We start from the raw sequence: 19,199 nt of genomic DNA on the forward strand, positions 1-19,199 counted from the left end.
ATCTTGCAGGCCCTTCCTACACTGCATACAGATCGGTTTTTGACTCCAAGACATTGAACGGCTCCCGAGATTGCTGCTGCGGCTCTATCATCATCAAATCAACACCAAATGGATGACGGAGATCGAGTTTCCCGAGCAGCAGTAATGCACGAGGAGCGAGGCTTGGATAATCGCGATGTGCTTCGATGTGCCCGTCCGGCGGCACATCTCTCTCCCCGATGATGCCGAACCAGCTTTTTGGCACTGCCCCAACAAAGATTCGCCGTGGTAAAGGACGACCAGCCCCTTGTGTTCTGAGTGCGAGCTTATATATACCGACCGCCGCACGGCAGAGACATCACCACATTTCGTTTTCATTTTCGTCTCGCATTCTCACCACAGTCACTCATTTGAATTGTGCTCACAATGAAGACCGGCAGTCTCTTTGCTTTCTTCGCGCTATGCGCTTCTCTCGTTTTCGCGCTTCCTTTGGGCGTTTCAGAGAATGTCGAAACTGGCTACAATAGTGAGTTCCGCAAGGCTACATGAGGCTTCTCTCCGCCATCCATTCTGCTGACCCGCTATCACAATGGTACAGTCAAGTTGAGAGTCAGAAGCGCACGAGCTGTGGACGAGGTCGTGCCAGACCACGCGAAGCCAGCCGCGTTCAAGCCTTCGATCGAAACTCCACGTAAGTGCTTTCCCATTAGAAGATGTCCTCACTGCAGCCTAGGGCATAATTGATTGAGCCTCAGAGCTCGAAACTGTGCTCCGTTGAGACTGATAGAGGGATCTATCGAATTGCCAGTAGGGACGTTACATACTGACGGAACTTTCCCAGGTACGCGTCCTGTACCTGAACTCCTATCTACATTTCCAGATCCGGCTGAAACCTCTCCATCCAAGCGCCAGTTGGGTATCCTCGCTAGTGAGTTATGACGACTGAACGATTTCATGTGCCGGCAAGATCTGAACCCAAAAACCTTACCAGGCTCGGGAGAGGTCATTGATCAAGCGACTGCGCCGCTCGCGAGTGAAGACGGCAAAAAGTTCATCGACCTGAACATGCCTCAGCCAAATTGAGCAAACATCCAAGATTTGAAATAGCGATGAGTAGAGCGCGCTCAAGTCGCTGGGACGGCTTATGACGCGATGGAGGGTTCAGTATGGGACAACCGAAAGCCACAGCAGGCGAAAAGCAAAGCAGCAGTATTACGCATGCGGTATAGAAGCTTGGAGTTGTAGGATAAGACGGGGACGAAGTTCGGCATGTACAGGAAGCATTGTAGCAGGGACTAATCAATTGCTAACCATATCCTTGGACGAACATAGCGTCGAGAAGTCGAATTTTGAACAGACTGCTTCTCTAGAAGCTCAGCTCTGTACAATTGATCCCTTGCAAGAGGCCTTCGTCCACATTCCCGCATCGAAACGAATTCTTCGCTCCAGCTGGCGACACAACATCTACATCTGCCAAGCTAATATTGCTGCACACATTCGGCGAGCTGCAAACCACATATCCGCTGTATGGGTTGTATTTCTTGCTTGTCTTTCCATGTATGCCACTGATGTCAATCCCAGAGATGGTGAGATTGCTTGGGAAAGCATTGCACAGTGTCAGGTTCTTCTGGCCATAGCATTGTGTAACCTCAACGGCGTAGTCGACGTTCTCGATGTACATGTCTTTGTAGGTGACTCTGTTGACACGACCGAGACCTCCGCCGCCTTGTAGGTCAACAGACATGGCTGCGGAAGCACCTGGCCAGACTTTGATTCGAGCTCCGTCCGATGCGTTGTACATGCTGATATTGACGACCATGATGTCTTCCACGATATCAACTTCTCCAGGATACTGGCCAAGAGAGCCGACTGAGATGCCGTGAGAGCCATTGCAGTACAGGTTTTGGACCAGGACCTCGGTGCTGTTGGGTTTAAAGGACACGCAATCGTCTCCGTTATTGATAACCGAGTTCTGGATAACGACGTTAGAAGAGCGGTACCTGGCCAAATGTTAGCTGCTTGAAAAATTCGACATGATGACTCTGACTTACGTATCCCATCCATCGGTATTCTTCGCTTCGTGCGAGCTCTGACTATACCCGCTGATCGTGAGGCCATCAAAGACGACATCCGTGCTGTTCGCCACGAAATTGTACCACTGCGGAGAATACCGCAAATTGAGATTCGAGATGATGCCGGAGTTCAGTCCGACGGTGCCGAAGATGATCGGTCTGAGGATCAGAGGATCTGCTGCGTATAGATCGTACCAGACCTGGCCGTTGCCATCGAGCATGCCGCCACCATAGACGAAAACATCACGACCTCCGAGTTCGAAGAATGTGGTTGCATTCTGGAAGACTTGCTTGAAGGATTGTGCTTGCCAGTAGTCGGTGTCATTGGTGAACTGTATGTAGCCTTGGATATCTAATGGCATGCAACAGTCAGTATAAACGGAGTCTGTCAGCAGAGAGATGGGAACACACCTAGATCGACTTGATCCAAGAATGTCAAGTCCAACGCCTGCCCGATGACGTATGTCGTTCCTTGGGGAAACACCACATGTCCTCCGTGGTTGCACTTTTTCAGCGCGTCAAGAATGTATGTTGAATCATCCGTCTTCAGATCGTCGTGACTCTTGACATAGCAAGTCTTTGTTCTTTTGCCAGCGCTCGGCAGAGGTCGGTAAGGCTGCACGCTATCGAAGCTGATCTTCGGTCGTGGGCTTGGGCTTGGTCTCTTGGAAAGCTTCTTTGGCAGGCTATCGAGGTACTCCTTGTACGCTGTCCAGGTTGCGGTAACGCTCAGTGCTTGCAGCACCAGGAGCAGAGTCTTCGGCAACATGCTGATCGCGAAAATGCGAAAGGTGAAGTTGGAGCGGCATCCAGAGGAGTCGGCATTGTGAGCCTCTCATATACTGCCCGGCTCGCTCTAGACCTGCTGAATGCTTGAGCTACCCCGTGGCCTGTACGACACTGAGACTGCAGAAGAAGACCCATATTGCCCCCAAAAGCGCGAGGGGTAGTGGCAATTTGGGGGCTGCCGCTTGGCTCTCATTGGTGGGCAAATCTGCGAATCTGGACGACCTGGAATTCACGGCACGTCTTCACAACAATCGCACCTCTTTCGGCTTCACCAGGATGGTCGTGCAGGCGCACAGGATTCAAGCTGCATCTCTCCGCATCACAGGTCGTCGCCACGAGGCTACTAAACGACCACGTCCCGCGTGCGCGGAATGCTGGTCTTGCGCTTCAGTGTCCTTCAGGAGGTGAGCCAGCGAGAGCACATACGCATGGTGCGGCAGCTTTAGACAAGCGACTGCGAGCACGGCTGCAAAAAGCCCGTGCCGTGATTATGAATCTTCCAGGCCGAAAAGGCACGAACTCTGCAGAACAGCCAGGACAGAGTTGCCGGGCTTAGGTCCTCACGCACGCCTGGTAACAAACACTCTTGTCAGAAACGTCAGAGACCATTGCGCTTGGACTTGGGAGGCTCTATACCATCTATCGATCTGATACGGTTTCTATGTGGACTGCAGCTCCACCCTTGTCGACAGTGGAGTCGCCACGCTCCACCTTGCCAGCGTGGATCATGTCTTGAACATCGTGCCGGATCTTTTCTTCCTCCGTTGGATAAGCATGGCGCCACATGGTGTACAGAGGTCGCGCAAAGAGGTCGTCCATCGACTCTATTGAACGACCCTTCATCTCCGGGAGGCAGAAGAATATGAACACCACTCCGCCGTAAGTCAACATGGAGTAGAGAAGGAACGTTCCCCTGCACAGCTTGTCAGTCTATCTGCTCAAACATGCTTGCAGAAGGAGTCACTCACCAGCCCATCTCGGACAGCATCACTGGAGTCGCCTTGGTGATGCCATAGTCCACTATCCAGTTGATGAAGAAGCAGAAGGACATGCAGAAAGATCTGATTCGCGTCGGGAATATCTCCGCTGCAACGACGTAGCATGCGACAGAGTGGCCGAAACTCCAGCCAAATGCATAGATGTAGATGAAAACTATTCCGACAATACCACCTGCCGGCGTGCCTCCGACCGCGTCTTCACTGGCGTTGCCACCTGCGTACTTTATGTACAATGCCAGGTACAACATTGCAGTGGCCTGAAGACTTGCACCTATCAGGAGCGGCAGTCGGCGACCGATGCGACTGATTGAATATCAGTATTACGTGAACTATATTTGCGACGGTTGTACGACTTACTCGACAAGATATGCCACATAAAAGATCGTAGTAACGAACTTCACAATGCCGTACACACCCTGGAGACCGGTGAGCTACTCGTTAAATGACCATTATACGGCGCACGACTTACGGTGGTAAGCAATGTATTGCTGTTGCCCTTTACCCCAATGAGCTTGAATATGGAAGGAGCATAATCTAGAGTCAGGAACCACTGCATCAGCGAATACTCTCTCCAAAATCTCAACGTGTCCAAGGCAAGGAGTGTTCCGATACGTACAGTTCAAACTGTCTGTTCCGGTGAACTTGTGGAAAAGGAACAGCATCACTGCAAGAAAAAATCGTTGAAAGTTGCTCTTGTTCCCGAATACGTCCTGAATGATCGTCCAGACGTTGTGTCCTTGGTGTGCCTGGAAGATGTCAGCTTCACGATAAAGAGCCAGACCATGGACGAGTGCAGGATACCGCTTGCTCGAAGCGCACTTGTGCTTCAATCTCCTGGTATTCCGTCTGGATATATGGATGATTTGCAGGCAGCTTCCGCAAAGCCATCAAGTTTTTCAGCCCTTGTTCAGACTTCCCGCGGTTGATCAAGTAGCGAGGTGTTTCTGGAATGAACGGGATCATAAGACACATGAGAGCTCCCGGAATCAGCTGGATCCCCATTGCGAGCCTCCACTGTGTATGGTTATGCTCGGCATTGTGCCAAAGTGACACACAATAATTGACCCAGAACGCTAAGGCAAGCGAGAACACGATCATGAGGTTGTACGTTGCCGTCATGGATCCACGGACGCTTTTTGGGGCGTTCTCTGCCAGAAATTGGGGACTTGCAAAGCTGGTCAGTGGCAGGCACAACGATATCTTAGGCACATTTTCGTGCATTTAAGATGCCTTCTAGCGACCAAACTTACCTCAACATCGAGCTGGCGCCAACGCCCATACCGCCGATGAATCGTCCGGCCAGGAGTGTGTCGTAGTCGGCGATCATTTGCATCACAGCACCGATGAGGAAGACTATGCCCCAAAGGAATACGGACCATTTGCGACCCAGGACATCGGATGTAGGCCAGGCGCAGAGCGCTCCAGCAGAGCCCTACAACGGAGATCAGTCTTGCTCCCCATGGTTGTAATGCTTGGCCAACTCACTCCTGCTGCAAGCATAGCAGCGATGGTTCCCTGAGCGAAAATCAGCGCAATTCTGAATGCAGGTACGACTGGAAATATACGCTTTTCGCATCAACCGCCTCTTGAGATAGCCCGCTGAGTCCGAACGCATTCTCAAACGAAGGGAGTGTGAGGATTCCGCCGATATTTCCCGAGTCGAAGCCATAGAAGCAGCCCGCCCACGCGAGAGTTACCAACAGGTAGAGGAGTCGGCCGTTGAAGATTGCCTTTGGATCAGTCCTGGCCTCTTTGCTGGCCCAGATGCTCGTTCCACCAGCCATCTTTTCGAGCACTCAAGCCAAGTCTTCGTGTGCTTGGGAGCCCGTGGCAGATGCGCCCAAGAAAAGCTTAGAGACCCCAAGGGCACCAGGCCAAGATATAAACACGCGGAACCACTCACTCCGCAACTCCAGATTACCCCACAACGTGTGTTAGGCGAGGTGTGGAGAGGCCTCCACGTGGTTTTTGTGTCGGAGAGGAGGTTCCGAGTACGTACGGCATGGACCGAGAAGCGGATTTGAGACAATCGACTCTCCCCCGGCCGGCTGAAGGTCGCCGAGCTCACTGTTCACACTGATCGATGCTGATCAAAGTGAAAGTTAACGTCGACCCTGGTTACCAACGTCCTCACTCAAGCTATCCGATAACTCAGTGTCGAGCACCTCTGCTTCATTGAACAGGCAACCAAGATGGCAGCAATCTTCGAGGAACCAGCACCCGATTTTGAGAACTTCGTTCTGACACCGAAGTCGCATCCCGTACAACACACAGAATGCTTCATTCCGGCAGCGACACCGCAATGTCATGCTTCCAATCTCTTGATCCTAGATAATGGCGAGATGCTCTGCGCTTGGTTTGGAGGCACACAAGAAGGCAAACCAGACATCAGCATTTATCTCTCTCGTCGATCAATAGGCTCAACATCCTGGACCAAAGCCAAGAAAGTCACATTCGATACCACGAGAAGTGAGCAGAATCCTGTTTTGTTCCAGACTCCATCTGGCGAGGTCTGGTTGCTGTACACATCCCAACACCTTGGTGATCAAGACTCCGCTTTCGTCAAGAAGCAAGTCTCGCTTGATAATGGCTATACATGGAGCGAGCCAGAGGCGCTCTTTACCGAACCTGGAACATTTATTCGACAGCCTGTCGTCATTCTCGAGAATGGCTCGTGGGTCGTGCCAACGTTCAGATGTCGCTCAGAACCAGGCGAGCGATGGGTCGGCAACGATGATATATCAGCCATCCGCGTCTCTCAGGATCAAGGCAAGACGTGGATCGAAAGAGAAGTGCCCAATAGCTTTGGTGCAGTACACATGGAGATCAAGCAACTCAAGGATAGAAGCTACCTTGCCCTATTCCGCAGTAGGTGGGCCGATTTTGTCTACAAAGCGACTTCTTCCAATGGTATCGATTGGTCTGAGCCAACGGCAACAACTCTCCCCAACCCAAACGCCGGAATCTGCTTCGATGTTCTGCCGTCAGGGCGAGTGCTTGCCGTCTACAATCACTCCTCCCGCCTCAATGCACAGGGTCGAAGAGAAGGACTGTACGACGATATCGCAGCTGCAGACGATGTTCGATCCAACCAAGCAAGCAAACATGCTGGCAAGGAGGCATTCTGGGGCGCACCAAGAGCTCCTTTGTGTCTCGGATGGAGTGATGATGACGGAAAATCGTGGAAACACAGGATTCTGGAGGAAGGTGATGGATACTGCATGACGAATAACAGTGAGCAGAAGCTGAATCGGGAGTTGAGCTATCCGAGTATGGTACTGGGAGAGGACGAGGTGGTGCATGTCGCTTTCACATTCTGGAGGCAAGGGATAAAATATGTACAGCTGAGTTCAGATGTGGTGAACAGCTTGTAGGTAAATCACTTAATGATGGATGGTTGATCATGGTCGCTCACGCTGCAATGCTGGTCACCAAGCAAGCACTGCTCCAGACTGAGCCATTTAGCTTCGTAAGCATCGCGGAAGGACAGGCGGATTCTGCAAAGGGTAACTTTTAACCAGCGGCCAACATAAAATCACCTGCAGCGAACTTGTGGCCTTCGCATTGTGACTCGTTTAGATCATTGTTTCGTCCGTTGCAGTGAGCCTACATGTGCCTATTGCCTGCGCACTGCTCGCCTTATCGCCGTCAAGGTAAAATCATAAGCCATTGCCAGACGTGGTCTACCTTTAAACAAACATTAAAGTGTGGCACCAAACCCAGACACGCATCGCTGGCGAACACCTCGCTGCGATTCACCTTCCGTCTATTAGACCATTACTCGTATCGCTCTTGCGCAAGAGACCTGAAGACGCGATTTTTGCACTTCAGCCTCTAAACAGGAGGAGCGCCGGACATCCCCCTCATGGCGCTCAATCGACTCCACCTCAGCTTGCTTGTTCTGAGCGCTTTCCAGGCGGATTCGAAGGGGCCCTGAGCGTTATGGAATTGGTCATGCTGATGAGGTGCAATGGTTGCTCGCGATTTACTATGTACCTGTATGCTCACATCGATGCCTTGACAAACGAACGCTCTTTGTGAAGAAACGCATGTCCATGCAAAGCTCTACTTCTTGTGATTGGGGTCGCCCGCTGTCGCGACGCCCGTGGTTCCCGGGTCAGCATCATCTCCTTCGCTCTCCTCATCTTCAAGCACTTGAATTTACCCCCGACAACTGAGTGAGAGTTCACAAGCGCTTCTGATCTCTTGCGCACAGCTTTGTTGAATGGCAACTTGTAGTCTTGGTAGTTTCTCGTGGCTGCAGTGAAGTGCATGTTCTTGAAGAAAAGATTGAGGTCAGTCAGAACACCTCGTTCCAGCATGATATGCTCGAAGTACTCGTTCACTCCGTTGGTGAGGGGAAACAGGGTGGTGCAGTCAGTCGGCTCAACCCGATATTGACTCGCAACATCGAAGAAGCCGTGAATCTTGCGTGAGCCGGTTCTGAGGTGATGGTTCCAGCCGGCGCCGCATTTACCGATTTCCTTTTCGAAAAAGAAATACATGGTGAAATGCAACATGACTTCGGGCCTTGCATCATTGCCTCCCAACACCTGTTTCGTCCGCCGTTGTTGCCCGTGGAGTTGAAGTGCCAATGAAAAGCGCATACCGGGTCTGGACAGTCGATGTGATAGGCAGCATTCGCAAGGCTCTTGGGTGGCTTGATGTAGTGGACCTGTACAAAACGATCTCTGCACTGCAGCCGTGTTCGAGACACAAAGCAGGAATGAGAATGTCTCTGCTGTATTGCTCGACCATCTCGTGGTGACTCTGTTCAAAGTCAAACCTGAATGCATACTGCATGAGGCAATCAGGCTGGTTTCCATAACCGCGGCAGTTTCCCACACGAGTGCATTGCGTCCGGGCGTTATTGATGTTCCTCAGCTCGTATAGAGCATGTAATGTGTTGATGCAGGAGGTCTGACTGTTCAAATGCGAATATTCTGGCTTGCCACTGACACTGAGCCTCGCAAGCATTTCGCCAGTAAGTCGTCCGAGCCAGACTTGAAGGACGAAATGGACCTGGAACTCGCCGTGGCAGGCGTTGCAACCGTCCCGTGGACATTTGTGGCCAAGTGGAAGCACGAAGACCTTGCCACTGATGCCGGCATAATCCGAGTACCTGACGTAGGGGTACAGGTCGCTCAGCGGCGAAAGAACGTATCCATCAAGGCAGCCGACTTCGTCAAGCCAATACTCGACAGCCTCACGTCGGAAAGGACCACGGTACCACAAGCGGCGAACGATTTCGAATGCCCGAAGCCCACACATGTACATGAAGTCGCGGTCGCCAAGCAACGCTATCTTGCACACTGTCTCTGGGTCTTTGTGTCGGTATGCGCTCATGTACTCTTCGGCGCGTTCAACCGCAGTCGCCCGCACCCGATTGTGAGTCGGGCCAAACGGGCATGTCGGATATGCAGTTTTTGTGGGTATGTTTCCATCGACGAGTGGGTTTGTCTGGCACATCCATGCAAGTTGGAGGACATCTGGCAAGTCTTTGAACCAATCTTGTTGCTGGAATGCACACACATATTTTTCCTCGTTGCAGTGCTTGCATATCTTGTCGCTGGACGAGAGGAGAGCTCTCATGCCGATCCAGTTGCGGAGAGCAAAATGGAAGCTCCAGAAATGCACAAGTTGCGAGATCTCTCGCAGACTTGCTCCCACAACTACATCGCTTGTCGAGACGGAGCGCCTTAGCTACGCTGCATAATGCAGAGATACGAGGATCGGAAGGGCACTCGACTTCCCCGGGCCGAGTAGTACGCAGTGTTCGTAGTTCCTGTTTCGCAAGGTCTCCAACTGATGCGGTATGGTTTAGTGCGATGTGGCACCGAACGCGATACAAGAAGGGATACCTCCGTATTTGGCAGCATCGGCTTTCAGCACATCGATCTGCTGTCGGAATTCATCGAACGACGAGGATGCGCCATTGGCTGAATATTGCTGGAACAGACCTCGGACGCCATTCGTGATGTAGGCGCACCGGCGGATCTGTTCAGCTGCACCAGGAGCCATTGAATGGATGTCGAGGTTGCGGAAGACAAGTGACGCTGTGTCCGAGCTGAGCACGGAGATTGATGAGAAGGGTGACGAATAAGTACCCGAGCACGAGAATTGCTGAGAAAGAAGTGAAGGGCTCGGAAATGAAGGCGGAGAGGTGGTGGTGTTGGTGGCATGTCGATTTCTGTAAATGTAAGCAGGCAGAAGTTTCGAAACGGAAGCCACTACGTGTCACTCACGCGTATTCTTCACCCTCTCTTTCTCTGATTCACGATCATGCCTGCGATGCCGCACGTCTCCCATGATGTCTGGACGCCTACACACATGGCCGCCGCATCTTGCCTTCAGTTCTTTCTCGTGAACTCCAGCATGTTACGATGGATCGCAAGACTACACCCATGGCGACCGCATCTTGTCTTCAGTTTTCTCCCGCATTCTCCAGCATGTTACGATGGATCGCAAGACCACACACCTGTCCCATGCTGCTCTTCTTTCTGCTTGTACTTGTCGTACTGTTATTCAAGCTGCCGAGCATGGTACGATGGATAGCAAGAGCACACGCATCTCGAACACTGCTCTGCTACTTTTGGCTCGTACTGATTTTGCTGCTCCTCGGGCTGCCGAGTATGCTACGATGGATAGCAAGACCACACGCATGCCGACCGCATCTGATCTACCGCATGGAGCAAGTGACAGTGAGTGTGGTGCAGTCGTGGAAAATATGCGTTGAACAGAGCGGCGACTATGTACTCACTGTCCCGAACGGCAACCACAAGGCGCCGTCACAAGGAACTCAATGCTTCCGATCAGGGCTGCTCGCTATTCTTCGCATCGCATTTCGTTGCCAAGTGACTTTCGGTGCTAGTGAGTGGCATTAGGCCACTTTGTTGCTTGTTCTTGAGAATTTGAGATTCTGTTGCGACAATTTGAGGCTCTGCCAATTCTTCCATCCTCTGCCTTCGATTCGCAAAAGCGGATCCTATATCTCCGAATCATTGAAGGCTCTCAGCTGTCCGGTTTGGCCTTGGGCAAGACTGCGCCGCAGAGCACTATTGGAAACACCATTATCTTCCGCCATTGGCTTTAGGCATGTAGTCTTCAATATAATCCCTGAAAGCCTGTTCCAGCTCCACATCCTCATCAAAACCCAGCTCTCTCGCTCTCGTGGTGTTGAAGTTGGCCGGCCATGATCCTACAATACTAGAAACCTTCTCGTCGTGTCTTTCTTGCACCAATTCCACAGCCTTCTCGCCACCCACAACGCGAAGACTATCCAGCATCTCCTCTATCGAGACCGTCTTCCCGGGCAAGTTGACAATTCGACTTGCTCCTTGGAACTTGGCTTCCGGAATGTCTTTCGCTTTTACCAGGTTCCGTATCACAGTCCGAGACGAACAGACCCAAGCTTTCAGATCTCTGCTTACAGGAAGTGTGCTCCTCTCTCCATTTAGCGGCTCGCGAATGATGCCGGAGAAGAAAGAAGAGGCAGCACCTGTAGGCTTTCCAGGCCGCACGATAATGGTCGGCAACCGCACAATCCGTGCGTCGAGCAGTCCGCGTCGAGAGAAATCATTTAGAAGAATTTCTGTGATGGACTTTTCTGCTCCGTATGAAGATTGTGGCAGAGGCATAGTATTCTCAGTCACGACTTCGTTCTCCTTGGCGGGCCCAAAAACAGCAAGACTGGAAGGAAAGACCACTCGAATCGGCTTAGAGCGTTGATCTTGTTGCTTGCGGATCGCATCTGTGATGAATCGCATAGAATCTATATTGACACGTAGTCCAAGTTCTAGATCTGCTTCGGCTTGGCCTGACATAATCCCGTGTAGCAAATAAATCGTGGTGACCTCGGGCGTGATCAGTCGCGAGCAGGTTTCCGGGTCAGTCAGGTCGGCCGCAAAGGTTGAAATATCAACGGGCGCGCTTTTGGTCGGAACCTTTGGCGGAAGCACGTCTGTCAGAATGAGCCTTCGAACGTTTTTATCTTCGAGGAGCGAAGTGGCAAGAGCTTGTCCGATGAACCCGCCGGCGCCAGTAATCAGTATATGTTCGGCCATTGTTCTTCTGTGACGGCAATATTGAGTGCGTGTAGCTGATTGTCGTTTATGGCGAGAGTTGAGAGCAATACTATATCTTGATTTCGTGATGACTTGGCGAATATACGTGTCGATAAATGGCCAGTTCGTTTTCGCATACTGACCAACTCCGGTACACATGACAAACCTCAGTCTGCTCCGATCCAGTCGCTGGAACCGGAGTAGTCAAGCCTGGGCACGCGAAACCACTTCCGACTCTAGCGCGGAGCCTCTTCCCGGTCACGGAAGTCACAGGTCCGCAGTCGAAATCCTCAATTGGGTGGAAAGTCTGCGCCTAATAGATGGGAAGGAAAGGCAAGGATATGGCGAGTTGAAGATGGGTCTTTCGCTTCATTACATAGCCTGCACTGCCAGTGGCTGATAGAGCTCTTCAAGGTGCGTCATGTCTGCCGCGGTTAACCTCACACTCAGGGCCTCAGAAGCGGCTTTGATGCGCGAGATACTGTTCAGTCCAACTATCGGACAGGCCCCCTTGTGTAAAAGCCATGACAGCGCCAGATCTGACATTGTGCAGCCCTTTTCTCTGGCCATTGCTTCAACTCTGTTGACAATACTTGAGTTTTGATCACCTTGAAACCACTTTTTGGTCTTCGCGTCTTTTGCACTTCGGTCCGTCTGTGCTGATTGCGGTCGACTCAACAAACCCCTTGCAAGTGGAGACCACGGAATGAGGCCGATCCCTTCTGCCTGACAGAAGTTTACCATTTCCCGCTCCTCTTCGCGGTAGAGCAGATTGTACAACCCAGACATACTGGTGAAGGTTGTCCAGTTGTTCATTTTCGCCGTGTACTGCAAGCGAGCGAATTGCCAGCAGTACATGCTCGAGGCACCGAGGTAGTGAATTTTGCCCATCTGCACGAGATCATGTAGGGCCCGCATGATCTCTTCGGGGCTTGTGTCCACATCGAGGCGATGAAGCTGTAAGACGTCGATGTAGGACGTGCCGAGCCGTCGCAGAGAGCCTTCCACCGCATCGAATATGTGCTTGCGGCTGAGTCCCATTTGATTGACGAGAGGTCCATCATTGAGTGCTGGCTGAGGCCGACGATTTGGCTCATCTTCAAGGACTGGATAATAGAGCTTTGTCATAATCACAACTTTGCTGCGTGGAATATCGTACTGCTTCAGAGCTTTGCCAATGATGATCTCCGACCACCCGTTTGAGTACGTGTTTGCGGTTTCCCAAGTGTTGATCCCAGAGTCGAACGCTTGCTTCAAGAGCGGTAGAGCGTCTTCCTCGGGCAGGACCCAAGGACTGCCTTCCCAGTCCGGATTACCAAATGTCATGCACCCCAGAATTAATCGCGAGACTTTGAGGCCACTGTTCCCCAGTCTTTGATACTGCATCGGCGGCGGTACATTCTCGCCATGCTCAGGTTTTGCCCAATCTGCTACCAGATCTCGAAGTGTGTCCCGCTCACCAACGTTTCCAGGAAAGACGACGTACGGAATGTCGGGGAATTTGCATGTCTTCTCGGCGCATTGCCAAAGAGGCACTCCAGGCGCAGCTTGACCACAGATTTTGGCGCGCTTGAACATGAGACCAGCAGTGGCGGCATCGGAGCTGGTAATGCCACCTTTAGCGATTATGTACCGTGGTCGTGGGATCAAGAAGCGGAGGAAGGACACAAGAGCTGCTGCGACAACATTGCCTATCTTCAAGCTGGAAAGTTCATCACTGCCAGTGATGAGCTTGCGGCTGGTCATGAGAAGCACATCTTGGCCGCGAGAGATATGATCACCGGCTTTGTTGGCGGCGGCGAGCACAACAGCAGAGGTTGACTCAGACTCATGTAGCAGTGCGGCGGCATCGAGCTCTATGGTGATCAATCTGGCACCTCGGCCTTGAATCAGAGACTCGAGCTGCTCCGTAGTCTTGGGCACGTAAGAACCAGTCATGATCAGGCCGCCGGGCGCCGATGGTGACAGATCCATGTTGAGCTCGCATGGCTTCAGTGGCAATATTTGCTGAATACCGAGGCGTGATGACACAAACGCAGCGCCGGTGCGATAGATGAATGTCTTCCCGGTTGCGCGAGCGCGGATCAGTCCTGCCACAAATATGTCGAGGTCGGCAGTGACCACAGCATTGACGATGACGACTGAGCGCCGCCCGACTGACAGTAATTTGGCCTCCACCGCATCAGCTCCTCCTACCCGAATGTCGTGAAGCGAAATGGAGTGAATTCGCTCTGCCGATATCGCGCCCTTGGACTTTTCTCGAATGTACTCTCGCAAGTTGGACTGCGTATACCCAAAAGTCGCATCCCTGGCAAAGGGCGTCTGCGCGGCAGGAACGAGCTGTCCATCCGGGCTGGCGACATAATGCACATCATCAATGGTCAAGCGGCCACCCTGCTCGAAGAATGGCGCGAGAATCCAGACATCTGCTTCGCCGAGCACTTCCTCTGCGGCTTCAGGTTCGTCCGGAAAGTGGCCTCGCAATGTCGAATCGCCTCTCAAGACGACCTCAAACTCCTTTGCGGCGCTGGCGGCGGCATTCTTGACGGCCTGGCATATTTCTCGGATGAGCTGACGCGCTTTGATGGGCGGCAGAGCGCGTGAATTCGAGAGGATAAAGAAGCCGGCGCAGTGGGACTGGAACTCGCGGCGGAGGGTGTTCTCATCCCAGACGGTCAACACGTTGACATTGTGACAGGTTTGAGTGCCGGTGGGGTCATCATCGACGACTACAACGACCGGCTGTTGTGATGGCACTCGTGTCGAGGTTGCCGATGCTGGCCGCGGCGGGAGACGAGCCAACACTTCTGCTTTGGACACAGCACGAACTTCCTCCTGTACACTCATCTCGATATCGCCCATTGTCGCAGTCTATTGCCCTCATACTACACACAGCTACAGCGTCATGATGTATGCTCTGCACATCCGCCATTCTCGTTGCTGCGAGATCCCCATCGCTGCGTTGCCGACGCGAGCAGGATCCACCGGAAAGAGCCCTCCGGTATGCGGCATGCCTCCGACCGACGATGCACAACAATTCGACCGCTGCGTCCAGAGCTGTGACCTTTCGACATCGGCTTTTGGCCCAGAGCCCGTATGATGCCACGAGCAAAATGTAACAGCAGTGTAAAAACGACAGTCAGGTAGGCAAGAGGTTACATTTCATCAGTCCTTCACTCGAGCACTTTCCGCATCCCACATTTCCGCCCACTATACCAGCTTCTCGCAGCAGCCATGAGCAGGTCTACGATATCCTACGAGGATGTTCGCGAAGGAAAGAGCGGAGGAATCAACCCAGACACCAGCACCATCGCCCCACGGGAAGAGCAATCCCTCGAACGAGTCCATCAACTGTTACCAGAAGCTGGCGAGAAACCAGACCTCTACAGCTTGATCTCTGTGCACGACTTCGAAGATGTCGCTCGGAACGCTTTAGCGCCCAAAACATGGGCCTTCTACTCGTCTGCAGCTACCGATCTTGTCTCACATCAGGCCAATCTCATGTGCCATCGAAGGTTGTTGCTGCGCCCACGCGTCCTTCGCGATGTAAGGCAGGTGAAGACGAAGCGCAAGATCCTTGGCCACGAGTCCAGCATACCAGTGTTCTTCAGTCCAGCTGCGATTGCCAAATTAGCGCATCCTGAGGGCGAGATCGCTGTAGCGAGAGCCTGTGGTAATCAAGGGATTGTCCAGATTGTATGTCGTGAACACAATCCGCCATCTTGAATGATGCTAACAGAGGCGTTGTAGGTATCAAGCAACGCTTCCTACCCCCTCGCCGACATCGTCTCCGCAGGCTCACCCGACCAACACTTTTGGCTGCAACTGTATGTCAACTCTGAACGACACAAGACCGAGCAACTGCTGCACCACGCTCGAGAACTTGGCGTCAAAGCTGTCGTGGTCACCGTCGATGCTCCTGTCCCAGGCAAGCGCGAAGCGGATGAGCGGATAGCAGCAGAGAATGTTGCGGCAGCTATCAGTGGTGCAATGGCTACGAATGACAAGAAAGGAGGAGGTCTGGGTCGAGTGATGGCAAAATACATTGATGCGTCGCTGAACTGGGAGGATCTCGCTTGGATAAGGCGAGTCTCTGGACTCCCGGTTGTCTTGAAAGGCATTCAGACTGCGAGCGATGCACAGAGAGCAGCGGACTATGGCGTGGAGGCAATCTTGCTCAGCAATCACGGCGGGAGATCTCTCGACACGACACAACCTGCGTTGGTGACCCTGCTTGAGATGCACAAGTGTTGTCCGGACGTGTTCCAGAAATTGGAGGTCTACGTCGATGGGGGCTTCACTCGCGGCACAGACGTTCTCAAGGCTGTAGCACTGGGTGCCACGGCTGTTGGGATCGGGAGGCCATGGCTATATAGCTTGTGCTACGGACAGGAGGGTGTGGAACACCTGATCGATATCGTGAAAGACGAGCTCGAGACGTCGATGAAGCTAAGTGGCATCACGGACATCGATGAGGCTTCTCCGGGCATGGTGAATACATCGATGCTGGAGCCTTTGATCCGTGAATCGGACAGCCATCCTTGGATCAAATGGAAGCCGATCGCGAGGTTGTAGATGTAGTGATTAATGCTTCTTATCCATAGAATTGATCGTGATAGAGTAACGAATGAGAGGATCTTTCGGAATTTGACATGTTTCTCTACAGTAAACCCAATAACTTAGAGCAGGCAGGAGTGTGTGGCTGAAGTTCGGCAGAACACCTCCGCACTTCTCTCCACTTCCAAGCATAGATTTTGAATCCTGAATATTCAATTCAACTCGGCTAAATTCAAATTCAATTCAGAAACTAAATTGAACATTCAAATTCAATTCAATATATTCAGCTTATAAATCAGTCTCCTATGACGTATTCTCGGTTTACGACGACGATATCGAGGTAAAGAGTAGTCTATAGGCAGAGTAATATACGTACTAAGCTCCTAACGATAAGAGCCCGGATAAGAGCCCTAGTACTAGAGAAGTAGCAAAGCAGAGCGGAGAAGGGACTATAGAGCAGAGCGGAGAGCGACTATAGCAGGGTATCGCTAAGCCTAGCCTCCGAGTACACCGCCGAGAGCACTATTTTTAGTACAAGCTTTGAATTGAATTTGAATTTGAACATTCAAAAAGCCGGATTCATATTCAATTCAACTCTGAATTTGAATTGAATTTGAATAATCAATTCAGTATTCAAAATCTATGCTTCCAAGGCCGAGAGAATACATCGCGACATCTCAATCGACCTCGCCTCACCAACACCAGACTCCGTGCTGTTCCATCGGATGGAGGCAAGGCGTTCCCAACATGTCGTCAAACGCAAAGCGCAAGCACAGCGAGATTGCAAACCTGGACGATGAGCGGCCAGAGCCGAGCAAGCGCCTGGCGGCGGCATGCACCGCATGCAGAAGACAGAAAATCAAGTGCGACATGATCAATGAAGAGCCGCCGTGTTCACGCTGCCAAAGACGCGGTATCACCTGTGTTCTCCATACCGCAGTGCGTCACCCTATGGCGGACGCCAAGCAGGTCGGTTTGATGGGCAAAGACCTGGCCAACATCCATGCCACTCTGGAGAAGATATGCCAACATCTGAATCTCGAACTGCCGAGACCTTTGGCGACAGGGCAGCAGAACGATGCAGGTGCTCGAGCCGCCCCCAGGACTGGGGAAGAAGATGATGATCCAGAAGACACATGTGAGCTGTCGCCACCGGCATCGCCTTCTACAGCCCACGCCCCGATGGACATGTACTTGACAAGCACACAAGAGCCTTCATTGGGTGTAAATAGCCCTCGCAGGCTTCGTCGCAGAGGAAGCGAACGAGTCGACATGATTAGCAAAGGCCTGATCTCTCTGGAAGACGCAGAGACGTTGGTGCACAAATACCTGGAGCATTTGGACCCTTTCGTGTACGGAATCACAGGCGGATACAAGGATGCGACGCACGTTCGTCGAGCATCACCAGCCCTCTTGGCCGCGATGTGCACCGTTGCTGCGTTTCATGATCCTACCAACAAGCATCTATTTGAGATCTGCAATCGCGAGTACAGATCGATCATCTCAAGCTCGCTTTTCGAAAAACGAGATTTGAAGTTCGTGGAAGCGTTGTGTATTGGAGCTTTTTGGCTGCCAGATGCATCGCGAATCCTGCTCAACGATGCCATCCGCAGGGCGAAAGATCTCAAGCTGCACCGGAACTTTCTAAGACTCACAGAGCCAGCGCTGCTGGCAGCCACCTCGCCCGGCTCAGTGGTGGACATTACTGAGATTCGAGACAGAGTCCGCCTTTGGTACTTGCTGTACATCTGCGATCAGCACTTGAGTATACTGCATAATCGAGACCGGATTCTGAGGCAAGAAAAGGAAGCCGTTGAGAATAGAGAACTCTTTATCGCAGGCGGAGAGCCTGTGACAGCCCAAGACGTTCGAGTCATGTCCCAAGTCTGCTTGCTGGTAATTATGGGCCAGGTCAGAGATGTCTTTGGCAGCGAATCCATCAAACCAGTGTCAAGGACCTTGACTGTGCAATTAGCACACTTCGCGCGAGAACTGGATGCTTGGTATGCTAGATGGTCTTCCATCTTCGGTGCGTTCACAGATCACAGCTTGCTTAGTGCACTTTGCTAACCCGCTTTACCTAGAACCTGATAAGCATATTGGATCTTTCCCTCTGTCTGGCCTCACCGTTCACTGGCAATTTGCCAAACTCTACCTCGGTCATCATGTCTTTCGCGGGATCGAGAACGACCCAATCCCGACACACTTTCTCACCGCCGCGACTACAGCACGCGATGCTGCAATTACAATCTTTACGATGATTGCCGAAGACGAATCCTTTCGCAACCATCTAAACGGCATGCCAATATACTTCCATGTCATGATCTCCTTCGCCGGACAGTTCCTGATGGGGATTTGCCTGAAGTATGGACAGCAACTCGGCATCGATGTGGAAGGGGAATTTCGGCGCATCAGTGCTGCACTCGCAGTGTTCGCTCGCACACCAGCATTACCTTCACATCCAATCTCGCGTATGACCGCCGGATTGACAAGGAAGTTGAACGAATGCGCAGCTGCTCTGGGGATAACGTCAATATTGACTGAAAGTCCCTTCGCACACAACCAAGACCTCTTGGCAAGCAGGGCAGACCTGGCCGCGGCAAATGCCAACGGAGACAACATTCACAGCACAGTGTTCGATCTTCAAGCTGCAAACGGGTTGCCGGAAGACTTCTTGTACGCTGGCTTTGGAGATATGACGTTTCCTGATACGCAGTTCCACTATACGACTTGAAGCAGTT

At 52.1% G+C, this 19,199-nt stretch overlaps 11 protein-coding genes across 11 annotated transcripts; 4 read left to right on the forward strand and 7 right to left on the reverse strand.

The window, feature by feature from the left end:
- Positions 1 to 405: 405 nt before the first annotated feature.
- Positions 406 to 1,062, forward strand: RHO25_008022 (uncharacterized protein; the record flags this gene model as incomplete). The annotated part of the gene is made up of 4 exons (XM_065603013.1): positions 406 to 505; positions 578 to 670; positions 821 to 907; positions 971 to 1,062. The coding sequence occupies 4 exons, from the start codon at positions 406 to 408 to the stop codon at positions 1,060 to 1,062; spliced, it is 372 nt and encodes a 123-aa protein (XP_065459085.1).
- Positions 1,063 to 1,345: 283 nt separating this feature from the next.
- PGAX1 (Exopolygalacturonase X-1) lies at positions 1,346 to 2,820 on the reverse strand (the record flags this gene model as incomplete). Its single annotated transcript, XM_023600179.2, has 3 exons — positions 1,346 to 1,979; positions 2,031 to 2,403; positions 2,463 to 2,820. The coding sequence occupies 3 exons, from the start codon at positions 2,818 to 2,820 to the stop codon at positions 1,346 to 1,348; spliced, it is 1,365 nt and encodes a 454-aa protein (XP_023449037.1).
- A 659-nt stretch (positions 2,821 to 3,479) lies between these two features.
- RHO25_008024 (uncharacterized protein) lies at positions 3,480 to 5,622 on the reverse strand (the record flags this gene model as incomplete). Its single annotated transcript, XM_023600180.1, has 9 exons — positions 3,480 to 3,753; positions 3,809 to 4,141; positions 4,196 to 4,254; positions 4,308 to 4,372; positions 4,455 to 4,584; positions 4,640 to 4,970; positions 5,089 to 5,270; positions 5,324 to 5,353; positions 5,404 to 5,622. The coding sequence occupies 9 exons, from the start codon at positions 5,620 to 5,622 to the stop codon at positions 3,480 to 3,482; spliced, it is 1,623 nt and encodes a 540-aa protein (XP_023448986.1).
- A 408-nt stretch (positions 5,623 to 6,030) lies between these two features.
- RHO25_008025 (uncharacterized protein) lies at positions 6,031 to 7,212 on the forward strand (the record flags this gene model as incomplete). The annotated part of the gene is made up of 1 exon (XM_023600181.2): positions 6,031 to 7,212. The coding sequence occupies one exon, from the start codon at positions 6,031 to 6,033 to the stop codon at positions 7,210 to 7,212; it is 1,182 nt and encodes a 393-aa protein (XP_023449038.1).
- A 691-nt stretch (positions 7,213 to 7,903) lies between these two features.
- Positions 7,904 to 8,343, reverse strand: RHO25_008026 (uncharacterized protein; the record flags this gene model as incomplete). Its single annotated transcript, XM_065603014.1, has 2 exons — positions 7,904 to 7,929; positions 8,004 to 8,343. The coding sequence occupies 2 exons, from the start codon at positions 8,341 to 8,343 to the stop codon at positions 7,904 to 7,906; spliced, it is 366 nt and encodes a 121-aa protein (XP_065459086.1).
- A 31-nt stretch (positions 8,344 to 8,374) lies between these two features.
- On the reverse strand, positions 8,375 to 9,430 carry RHO25_008027 (uncharacterized protein; the record flags this gene model as incomplete). The annotated part of the gene is made up of 1 exon (XM_065603015.1): positions 8,375 to 9,430. The coding sequence occupies one exon, from the start codon at positions 9,428 to 9,430 to the stop codon at positions 8,375 to 8,377; it is 1,056 nt and encodes a 351-aa protein (XP_065459087.1).
- Positions 9,431 to 9,658: 228 nt separating this feature from the next.
- RHO25_008028 (uncharacterized protein) lies at positions 9,659 to 9,859 on the reverse strand (the record flags this gene model as incomplete). Its single annotated transcript, XM_065603016.1, has 1 exon — positions 9,659 to 9,859. The coding sequence occupies one exon, from the start codon at positions 9,857 to 9,859 to the stop codon at positions 9,659 to 9,661; it is 201 nt and encodes a 66-aa protein (XP_065459088.1).
- A 1,049-nt stretch (positions 9,860 to 10,908) lies between these two features.
- On the reverse strand, positions 10,909 to 11,901 carry RHO25_008029 (uncharacterized protein; the record flags this gene model as incomplete). Its single annotated transcript, XM_023600182.2, has 1 exon — positions 10,909 to 11,901. One exon carries the CDS (start codon positions 11,899 to 11,901, stop codon positions 10,909 to 10,911), a length of 993 nt encoding a protein of 330 aa, XP_023449347.1.
- Positions 11,902 to 12,273: 372 nt separating this feature from the next.
- RHO25_008030 (uncharacterized protein) lies at positions 12,274 to 14,763 on the reverse strand (the record flags this gene model as incomplete). Its single annotated transcript, XM_023600183.1, has 1 exon — positions 12,274 to 14,763. The coding sequence occupies one exon, from the start codon at positions 14,761 to 14,763 to the stop codon at positions 12,274 to 12,276; it is 2,490 nt and encodes an 829-aa protein (XP_023449555.1).
- Positions 14,764 to 15,135: 372 nt separating this feature from the next.
- Positions 15,136 to 16,476, forward strand: RHO25_008031 (uncharacterized protein; the record flags this gene model as incomplete). The annotated part of the gene is made up of 2 exons (XM_023600184.1): positions 15,136 to 15,597; positions 15,652 to 16,476. 2 exons carry the CDS (start codon positions 15,136 to 15,138, stop codon positions 16,474 to 16,476), a joined length of 1,287 nt encoding a protein of 428 aa, XP_023449640.1.
- Positions 16,477 to 17,205: 729 nt separating this feature from the next.
- Positions 17,206 to 19,192, forward strand: RHO25_008032 (uncharacterized protein; the record flags this gene model as incomplete). Its single annotated transcript, XM_023600185.1, has 2 exons — positions 17,206 to 18,487; positions 18,543 to 19,192. 2 exons carry the CDS (start codon positions 17,206 to 17,208, stop codon positions 19,190 to 19,192), a joined length of 1,932 nt encoding a protein of 643 aa, XP_023449648.1.
- Between the last annotated feature and the right edge of the window lie 7 nt (positions 19,193 to 19,199).

Source organism: Cercospora beticola, chromosome 5 (genome assembly GCF_033473495.1).
Source record: "Cercospora beticola chromosome 5, complete sequence".
NCBI lineage: Eukaryota > Fungi > Ascomycota > Dothideomycetes > Mycosphaerellales > Mycosphaerellaceae > Cercospora > Cercospora beticola.